The sequence below is a fragment of the Punica granatum genome, chromosome 8 (genome assembly GCF_007655135.1).
Source record: "Punica granatum isolate Tunisia-2019 chromosome 8, ASM765513v2, whole genome shotgun sequence".
NCBI classification, from domain to species: domain Eukaryota; kingdom Viridiplantae; phylum Streptophyta; class Magnoliopsida; order Myrtales; family Lythraceae; genus Punica; species Punica granatum.
Genome location: NC_045134.1, coordinates 21,477,884 through 21,488,586, shown reverse-complemented (window position 1 = coordinate 21,488,586; position 10,703 = coordinate 21,477,884). Strand labels below are relative to the sequence as shown.

The following is a 10,703-nucleotide window of genomic DNA, read 5'->3' as shown; positions in this document are numbered from 1 at the left end:
TTTGGAAAAACTTCTTCGTCATTGCTCGTATCCTTGTCTTGGGTGAACCAATATAGCTTCAAACATTGAAGATCAGCTAACTTCTCCATCGAGAAGGGAAGCATCCACCTCGCTCGAAATACTACTACTCCCCACTCTTTCCAATCTCCAAATAGCCAGTCCTTTCTTCAACCCGGTAAGCCCGCTCAGCTCATTCAGCTTTGCAGCATTTTGGTCCGATTCCTTCCCTACCGTGAATTCATCTAACATTTGCAAATTAGTCAACGTTCCAATCCCCCTCGGCAACCCTGTCAACTTATAACATCCCCTCACACTGAGCTGCCTCAAATTGACCAACTTCGTAATGCCGCTTGGTAATCCTTCTAGATCCCGACATTCTATGAGATTAAGGCTCTCCAAATTGCACAACCTGCTTATGGAATCCGGAAGATACCTTAACTCTCTAGTGCCTGAGAGATCAAGGCTCCTCAAATGCTTGAGTTTACCAATGGAACGTGAAATCTCCTTTATGTTGACATCGCAAAGACGTAGTGCCCGTAGACTTCTAAAACACGAAACATCCAGAACAGCAATATGAATCCCATTTCCAAATATATCAGTACTCTCTTCAGCCGTAAGAAACAGGGACCTTATTCTTCTGTCTCTCTCAAATACATTCAACACCTTCAGATCATTGGTAGTTACATGGCGAGCTCCTTCTTGGAACCTCCCTTCATGTGAGCTATCAATGGTGATGCAATTCCCTCCTGCTACAAACCGTGCGAGGTCATGCATCAAATCATGCATTCTGCAGCTTATAATGTCGCCGTACACATTTTCTCGTATGTCTTGGAAAAAGCATCTGGAAAGCAGCTCCTTGAAATAATCATAACTTACTTCTTCAAGAGTTTTCTTATTGCCTTGAGGTTTATTAATAAATCCATGTGCCATCCAAAGATAGACAAGATCACGTGGTTCTAGCTCATAATCTTGCGGAAATAAGCTGCAATAAGCAAAGCACGGTTTCAAATGCAATGGCAAAAAATCGTAACTCAACTTAAGCGTTGGCATAATGTCACCATCATCTTGATTTATCGAAGATAAATCATTATCCTTGAAATTCGACCAATCTCCTTCCGTACATTTAGAATTCACTAACAATCGCCCAATCGTCCTAATTGCAAGGGGAACTCCCCCACACTTCTTCACAATTTCTCTAGCAATCTTTTCTAGATTTTTATTTCTCCACTCATGCTCTTCCTTCATTGCCATTCGCATCAGCAACGAGAGCGCCTCATCCTCAGGTAAGCCACTCAATTCATGAAATTCTCGAGTCATAGTTTCCGCCACCCCAGTATTGCGAGTGGTTACCAATATCTTACTTCCTTTGGCACTGTTCATGAGATATCCTTGAAGTTTCACCCATTCAGCTCGATTGTCATTCCACACATCATCTAAAACAAGTAAGAACTTCTTTCCATTGAGCCCTTTTCCCAGCTCTTTTCGCAACTCATTCCCGTCGAGATTTGCAATTAGTTCCTTGTTAGAGGTGCATTCTCGTACTATCTTCCTCAGAATATCCTCCACATTGAAATTGATAGACACACAAACCCATAGCTTCATCTCGAAATATTTCTTCACCTCGTCATCGTTGAACACAAGTCTTGCTAATGTCGTTTTCCCTAGGCCTCCCACACCCACTATTGGGAGGACGGAAACATTCTCCTCAAAATCAGGATCGCGTAAGAACGCGATAACTTCCTTCTTGTCCTCATCTCGTCCCATCAGATACAGTTCAGATTCTGACGGATAAGTTTCCGGCCTATCTGGGTTCTCCACCGAACTCCCAATAGGATTACTATGTCCATCGAGCAGAAGACGAACCCTGACATCCGAAATCTCATAGATCCTCTTCCTGATCTCCTTGACTCGATGAGCCATCTTAATGGCATAAAGGATCTGGTTGGAAGAGGAGAAGAAGATACTCACCTGATTGAGGATCCGCTTACCTCCTCCCGTCCCTCTCCGACGGCGCAAAGCTTCAGTAGAGTAGTCATCCAACAGGTCATCCGCATCGTAAAACAACTCTTTCAGCTTCTTGAGCCATGCCTTCCAATCCTCAGCCTCAACTCGTCTCTTGTCAGCCTCGCGAAGCACACCACCTATGATAAAGACAGTGGTCTGAAGTTTCTCGAGCTCAGCTTTGACACCGCACGCTAGTCCAATCTCCTGGGCGATGAGGGAAACAAGATGTCCGGTGATGGACTCCACAACGCCCCCGACAACCGCTTCGGCCATAGTTGCAGGCGACGGATTGATAATCAATGGAAGAATTGAGTTTGACAGGGAGAAACTTGAAACAGATAGAAATGCAAGTAATAATGCAGGAAATGTTCAACGGACTAATAATGTAGGTAATGTTCAGTACTGAGTGAACTCTGAAAAATGCAAGTGACTGGCAGCTGGTAGCGACTTTTCATAACATTTTGACTAACTAATAATCTTTGAAAGAAATTGTGGGATCACTCTTCGAATTTACATCCACAATAATTGGATCGCTTTTTCATGTACGGAAGGAAATGCAAAGTGGGCAGCCAGCCTGGCTTTTACGACCCCTCTTTTTTTTTTTTTTTTTACTACTCCCTCCAATTTGGCAGCGGATTAGTGGGTGGCAAAGAATCTTTGTCCAGTTGGTATAAGTAAATTAATCTGACAAAAATCAACGGCGAGCATTACCCAGACCTCTGTAATTAGACGGCGAATTAGAAGGGACATCGATCATCGAATATATAGACTATAAATTGGATGGCTTTTCCATGTGTAACACGTGATTTTTTTCACAAAAAAAAAAAAAGATAGAATTCTCTAATATCCATAATAGGAATTCGAATCAAACTAACGGGTACATTGCGGTTCTTATTTTCTATTCTTTTAACGGGTAGAAATGCAAGTGGGTAGCCAGCCTGACTTTCACGACTTCTTTTTTTTTTTTTCTTTACTATTCCCTTCAATTAGGCTGCGGATTAGGGAGAGGCAAAGACTCCAAGGTTCAACCGATCTCCTTCCGTATATTCAGAATACAATAACAGTCGTCCAATCGTCTTAACTGTAAGGGGAACTCCCTCGCCCTTCTTCACAATTTCTCTCGCAATCTTTTGTAGATTTTGATTTTTCCACTCATGCTCTTCCTTCATTGCCATTCGCATCAGCATCGAGAGCGAATCATCGTCAGGTAAGCCACTCAATTTATGAAATCTTCGAGTCATAGTTTTCGCCACCCGAATATAGCAAGCGGTCACCAATATCTTACTTCATTTGGCACCGCTCATGAGAAATCCTTATAGTTCCAACCATTTAGACCGGTTATCATTCCACACATCATCTAAAACAAGTAAGAACTTCTTTCCATTGATCCATTGACGGAGTTTCTGAAGCTCACCTCTTACAAAACATGCTAGTCCAATCTCCTGGGAGATGAGGGAAATAAGATGTCCGGTGACGGAGTCCACAATGCTCCCAACGAGCAGTATGGCCATAGTTGCCGTTGATGGAAGAACTAAGACAGACGGGGAGAAACTTGATAAAATTGGAGGTAGATACCATATCATATTATATGATATGATGATGAAGATGACTGAAAATCGCAGCGCGTCGTTTGGGAGCGGGCAGCCGCCTTTCTTGATTTTTTGACTATTCCCTTCAATTATTAGTAGCAGCGCGCGGACTAGAGGGATCAAATCTTTTTCCACTTGGCATAGAACACATCTATATATAGACAAGTAAATTTGGGAGAAATCTAAGACCATCGAATATATATAAACTATAATTGCCTAATAGGATTTGAATCAGTTTGTCCTTTTATTTTTTGCTCAAGAAGTAATTAATTTGCTAATTATAGACCTCTTTTTTTTTCGGTAAATTAATTATAGACCTCTTTGATATTTGGATTAATATTATCTCCTCTATTTACCCAAAAAAAAGTTTTATCCATTATAGGCTAAAATCATCCTATATTATTCGCAAAATTTCGATTTTTTTTTGGTAGGAAAATTTCAAATTTTATTATGCTTCTCTTTTTAAGAATAAAACTATAGGCTTTATATTCAAGAGTCGACCCATTTAATGCATGCAAGATCCATGAAATAAATATATTGATATCATAAATGATAACGTGAGTATATATAAATATATAGTTTAGTTATAATTAAGCTAAAATTTACATTTAAAAATTAAAAAAATAAGTTCACCATCTATCATAGGGGAGACAATAATGGACAAATAAAGAGAAAGCAGAATCAGCGATAATTGCAATATATTCTTATCATCGTCATGCATGTCAGGGTGATTGAAGTACAAATCCTGAACAAATTACAAATGCAAAACAAGTTTGTGAACAAATTACATCTAAGCACATAGTTGGCATGTATGAACCACACTGAGAATCCATGGCGTATGGGATGTAAATCATACAAATGAGGAGAAACATCTCAGCACATAAATAATCATAAATGAGAAGTAAATGATCTAAATCTTAACTTAGCGATTTTGTTACGTGTGTCTTCCCATTATCGGCCAAAGCCTCACCAGCTTGAGGGCGATCGCCGGCTTCACATCCCTGCTCCAAATGCCTATATATACACACCTCAACATTAATTCCTTAAAATTTGCTAGGCACCGCGTCCTACACTTTGGTTTTCTTTTTCTTTTTTTTTTTTTGCTTGTCTCTATAAAAAAATGGTTATGTTGTGCAGGCCACGACATAGCAAATTTTTGAGGCATTAATGTTAAGGTGGGTATAAGGACTTGAATGCTAAAGATAATACTGCTCTCATTTAGTCTGTTAAACCCCAAAAATTGAATTTGCTCCCAAGCCCGAAAGCAACGTTGCGTGAGGGCTAGTTTATACTAGATGAATGCCCCGCTAAGCACATATCTTTTTAAACTTCGTTAATAAGGTTATTATCATAATTCTTTATTCCATTTTCTCTGCGGGTGACTAAATTTAATTGACTTTCATAATAAAAATTAACTGGCATTTTAATAAATTAGGATATTACAATACTAAAATATATTTTAGGAAAAATGGCTATTTGCACGTGAGTTGGATTTGTAGGAGGGAGAAAGAGAGAAGTGGGACCGGGCGAAAAATGTAGGAAAAAGTGGGTAATTATTTCACTGGATTTACAATCATGTCCTTAATCTAAATGGCTCTTATAAATTGAATTATCATAAGTACGAGCATTTTCAGAAACTAAAGCTATACCAAAAGAACCCAATCGAAAAGTTCCCAAAAGAGTATTGCATGTGTTTTAGATTTTTTATTAATTTAATTTATTATATTATATCCTTAGTCAATTTATAATGAAATTTTGAAAAAAAATCACTTATTTTGTCTTATTAGAGAAGTTAAATTTAAAAAATATATATGAAACCTTCTGATAAAAAAAAATGACAAACAGCAAAAACAATACGTAAGTCAAAATTTAATTTTCAATTTTTCTGTTTTGAGTTTGTATCTTAGATGATTGGACTCTTGTGCATATTTTTTGCTCAATGAAATTTAACCACAGCTTATAAAAAAAAATATGTAGGCAAGTGTGACCTTTTTTTTTGTGTTTTCATAAAGGTTTTTCATTTCATTTTGGTTAATTTGTTAGATCACGGTTACTACTTTTTATGTATATCATTTTCTGATCCTAAGAGAAACTTTCTTTAACTTCTACTATTATTTTTCATCATTAATTTGGTTGGTGCTATTCTAACCCCATTTGTGTTTTAATTTGTTAATATCTAGGGTAAAATCTCAGAAAATCAATAATTTTGAAACATCTCTCACCTCTATCACGAATTATTTTTTCACCATGAAATCACGAACTTTATTTTGCTTTCATATCTATCATATTGTTGGATATTTCATAATTTGTTAACCTGACAGCTAAGAGTTTTGGACCTTTTAAAAGAAAAAGAGAATTTCATATTTTTTAATTAATTTTTAAAACTATTATCTTTATTAAAGAAATTGTTCATATAGCACTATATAAGAAAATGGAGTGGAATGCTTATTCTAACAAGTTGAAGAAAAAGGCTAATATAATGAAATGTCCATTCCAACTTACAAGAGTGACATCATATAAGAAAATGGAGTGGAAGGATGGGATGGCCACAATTAGCGTATTCAATGAGGCATCCGTCAGTCGAAACCTCATAGATCGGACCACGCTTGGGGGGTGGCCGGCGGGAAGGCTCCACATCCCCACACCAGGAGCGAGCTGAGATCAAAAGATTGAACGTGCAGAGACTCGAACATAGGACCAAAGAAATAAAGAAATGAAGCTCACACAAATAATAGATATAAATTATCATTTCTTCTTTCCAGTAATTATTTAAACTAACGGTTGTATAATATAGAATTAAAAGCAATATGCGCTCATGAAAACCTATTTTACTCTCGATCTCAATGGGCCTAGGACCAGACCAGTTCTAGATTTTTTCAATAAATAAATAAAAATTAAATATATAGATTCATTTCCAGATGAAAAAAAAAAGATATTTGTCAATTGTTAGTTTATTTAAAATAATGTCTTTTGACTTGGTATGGATAATCGGTCAAAATACCTACTTGCCTCATTCACCCTAGGTGAAACACCTCCGATTGAAGAAAATGCTAAATCGTCCTAAAATATATATATCTAATTATTCTCCTGATACTCACAATTAATTTAATTACTGTCATTGGAAGTTGATGTACCATATTGTGAATAGTTAGAAGGGTAATTAGAAGAATTGTTACAAGGATCTAACAAAACTCTTGATTGAAAATAGCACACTAACAACTAGAATCTATAATACAATCATCAAACTGTACTTTAAGTAAATAGACTTTACCTAAAATATTTTATTTGATACTCAAATAAGAACGGACTAGTTTTTTAAAAAATTTATATGCTAAAAATATCTCGTGATTCAACAAAAAAGAATAAATATTAATCCTCAAGAAAAAAAAAAGCAAGAGCAAACCAACTTCTTCATTCATTAATATACGTACAATCGAAAATTCTAGGAGTAAGGCTCTGTGTCTTTGGCTGGCGTAAATGATTTTTGGGAGGAAAACCAATCAACAGGAAAGTGAATTCAGGGAACGTAATTCACTCGCTGGTGTTTGAAAATTTATCGTGAAAAAAAGGTTTTTTTTTCCTTCCCCACAAGAGAGACTCATAGACCTATATTATAATGAAATATAAATTTTAATAGTTAATTAAAAGGGTATGGATAGTCTTACGGTGAAAATCAAACCTGCAATTTCGTGATTGATTTTTCCGACGGGGAGACTCGTGGGCCTATATTACTATGAAACATTATACTCTGTTTGGCTTCAGAGTTAAAATCACAAAAATTTTAACTTTAACTTTAACTCAACACACTATACAATAAAAATACATATTTTCCAAGTAAAAAATTTTAACTTTAACTTTAACTCAACACACTACACAATAAAAACACACGTTTCTCAAGTCAAATTTATAATATCATCTCATTTGTCCTTTTCCACAATCAAAATCAAAGTTACTTTAACTCTGAAACCAAACGCACCGATAAATTCTAATAGCTAATTACAGGACATGCTAGTGTGTTTGGTTTTAAAGTTGAGTTGAGTTGAGTTTTGAATTTAATTGGTTTGTAATGATTGTGATGTTGAATTGTGAGAAAAAGTGCGAAAAAATAATAAATAGTTAAAAAAATAATGATTGTATTGTTGAATTGTGAAAAAAATAATGAATAGTTAAGAGAATTTATTATTAAAAATTAAATTAAATAATTAAAAAAATTAGAGAAAAATGAAAAAGTAATAATTATGTTGTTGACTTTTATTGTGTTGTGAGTATAGTTAAAATATTAAAATTGAATTGGGAAATCAAACGAGAAGGGACAGTCTCACGATGAGAATAAAACCCGCTAGTTTGTGATTGACAAGTGAAGATGTGCGCTAATAAGCTATACTTTTTTATAGACTAACTGAAAAGATCACGTGCGTTGCACGTGATGTCCATCTACATGGGCCGTCCATATCTCTAGTTTTTAATGTCAACTGTCAAGAACGTCACTTCTATACAAAAAGATAAATTCGTGAGCTTTAAGTGCGTTTGGACCATTCTCGAGTTATGAAAAAAATTATATATATCCCATATCAGTCCTCATCTCTGTAAAAGTAAAAAATAAATTATATTACTACTTACGTTCTCAACACATATTTACCAAATATAACAATCTCAAATTTAAAACTATAACCTAGTAAATTGATTGCATAGTTAAATTTTGCCCATAATCTTAACTTTCCAAGGAATATAAAAATCAACAGGTCCCTAAGCGGTTATGTAATTCTATGTAATTTCGGATTTTCCTTGAAAAATCCCAAGATTGCAATATGTTTTAGGTCGTTTGGACATAAAATAAATTTCTGTAATTATTTTTTAGGTTAAGATTTTACAGCCGCAATTGAAAAAGTGTTTACGGCCAATACACTTGATATTCTCCGATCTCAATCATGATCACGTCTTATCTCTGTCAAAATAAATTATATATTATATTATCACTCATATTCTTTATAATCCAATATATTTAACATACACGACATCTTATCCTTTTTACTTTTAATCCATGTAAAATGATTTCTTAGTTAAATTTTCCTTGTAATTTTTGCGGTCCCTATAATCTAACAATTTCCAAACCACTCGGGTCCTAAATAATTGATTATCATCAAACATAACATAAGCCAAATCAAAAAGAGGAAAGGTAAAAACTGCTGTGGATGCGCAACGTCTAGTCCAGTAGTATAGGCAACCATAATATTAAGGATAGATCTTATTAACAAGACACATATATAAGAATAAAGAGGAACATGATGTATAAACAAAATTGGTATTATATGGCAGATTGTTTCTTAGAAAAACATGATGTTCGATAGATGGAGCAAAAAACTAATTATGGACGAGACGGTTGGATGATTATCAGCGGCGTGGCCCACCTCGGAGGGCCGGTGTGGCTCAAAGCTGTGACTGAGCAACAAGAAGATCAGAGCTTTAAAGGGATGGCGATATTGATTTTGTTAAAATACCCAATGGTCCTACAAAGGTTGGGTCCATACTTACCTAAAATTTCAAATTGATAGAATAAGGAACCCAACTCTTTTATGAAGTGCAGGAACGCGTAGAGAGATGCATAATGTGAGCGCGTAGAAACGAAATGTCATGTTGACGTGAGGTTTTGGGCCTAGTTATGGTATCAGTTCAAATATTTAATAAGCCTACATGAGATTAGGCCCATATGCATTTTAAAAACACAAATTGATAAGATGCTAAACTCATTGATTTCTTTATATTTTCCATGTTAGATATGGAATTCCTGACAGATTTATCTGGCACGAAAATATGAAGAAACTCTTGGAAATGGAATTCGTGTAAGGTAATATACGAGCCATGTTTGAGCTATTATAAGGTTTGGGCTTCAAGAGAAGCCAAAAAATTATATTAGGATCCCACGCCAAACTAATGAGAAAATTATCGGCATATAATCGGGTTAAACCACCGAGCTCCAAGCTTAAAATTTTGGATTGGACCATGGGCTCGATCTGTCTAAAGTCCAACAGCAAATTTTTTTTGTTATGGTATAGCACATTTTGGGAGACCATTTGAGCTCCCACACCAGGCTTAGAGTAGCTTGCGAGGGAGCCGCAAAGATTACACCCATGCCAGTCCTCCCAAATCCGAGAGTGATAGAGCTTTCCTCTCTCGCGGTCAGTTGTTGATGGCAACGAGAAATATACTTGACGCACAAGTTGTCACGTAATGATAGGAGTTGAGAGTTAACATTATGATTTAAAATCGCGAAACTAATTTAATTTTTTAATTGTATGTACATATAATATTCTGTATTTATATTGTGGTTTGTATGCAGAGAGTAAAGTGAGCGTAAAGTATAAAAGAATGGACTGACTGAGACTGACTGACTTCCTCCGGTCATCAGGTGGGGTTAAGTAAAAAGAAAGAGACGCAGACACAGTCCATAGCAAAAGTTGTGGACTACAAGCCAATCCCAATCCAAATCCAAATCCAAATCCAATCCAATCTCTCTCTCTCTATGGGCACATCACTCAAGACTTACTCTCTCTCTCTCCCTCTTCTGCATGCAAACTGTGGAAAGCAGATGAAAAGCAAAAGTTACCATAGGAACAGAGCAGAGCAGAGGACCTGTGGTTCCTTTTTTTTTTTTTTTTGCTAGTAATATAATAAGTTCTTGATTTGTTTATTCCCAAAGTGAACGTAATTAGCAGTCATTGTGTGTTCTTTCTTTAGAGAGCTTAAATGGCAAGTAATTGGTCAGTCATCATTATCATGTAGTTTCCTTGGAATGAATTCGATGGGGCTTGATGTGCTCGAGGATGGTTGAGAGGCTCCCCTTAATCATTACACCCCTCGTATATATGCTTACGCTCCGAACAAAAATCACACCTCCACACGGTCTGTATAATCCGTACCGAGATATAAGCTAGCCCGTATTGATCATTTCCGTTAATTGATCCGGTCTAAGTAGTACAGGATAAGAAATATAGATTTTGGGATAATGTGTAATCCTTGATCCGGCCCGTTTTAACTCGAGACTGGATCAGCGGAAGCCATTGATTGAATCCACAAAAAGAGAATTTGAGAAACATAACATAATCCGAGATG

General features: G+C 36.0%; 1 protein-coding gene across 1 annotated transcript; it reads right to left on the bottom strand.

The window, feature by feature from the left end:
• Positions 1 to 43: 43 nt before the first annotated feature.
• LOC116189621 (putative disease resistance protein RGA3) lies at positions 44 to 2,442 on the bottom strand. Its single transcript, XM_031519371.1, has one exon. It carries the CDS (start codon positions 2,275 to 2,277, stop codon positions 73 to 75), a length of 2,205 nt encoding a protein of 734 aa, XP_031375231.1. The 5' UTR covers positions 2,278 to 2,442; the 3' UTR covers positions 44 to 72.
• Between the last annotated feature and the right edge of the window lie 8,261 nt (positions 2,443 to 10,703).

Bases quoted from the DNA above. Each gene is read 5' to 3' on its own strand.
- LOC116189621 (XM_031519371.1), bottom strand. From the start codon at position 2,277: ATGGCCGAAGCGGTTGTCGGGGGCGTTGTGGAGTCCATCACCGGACAT.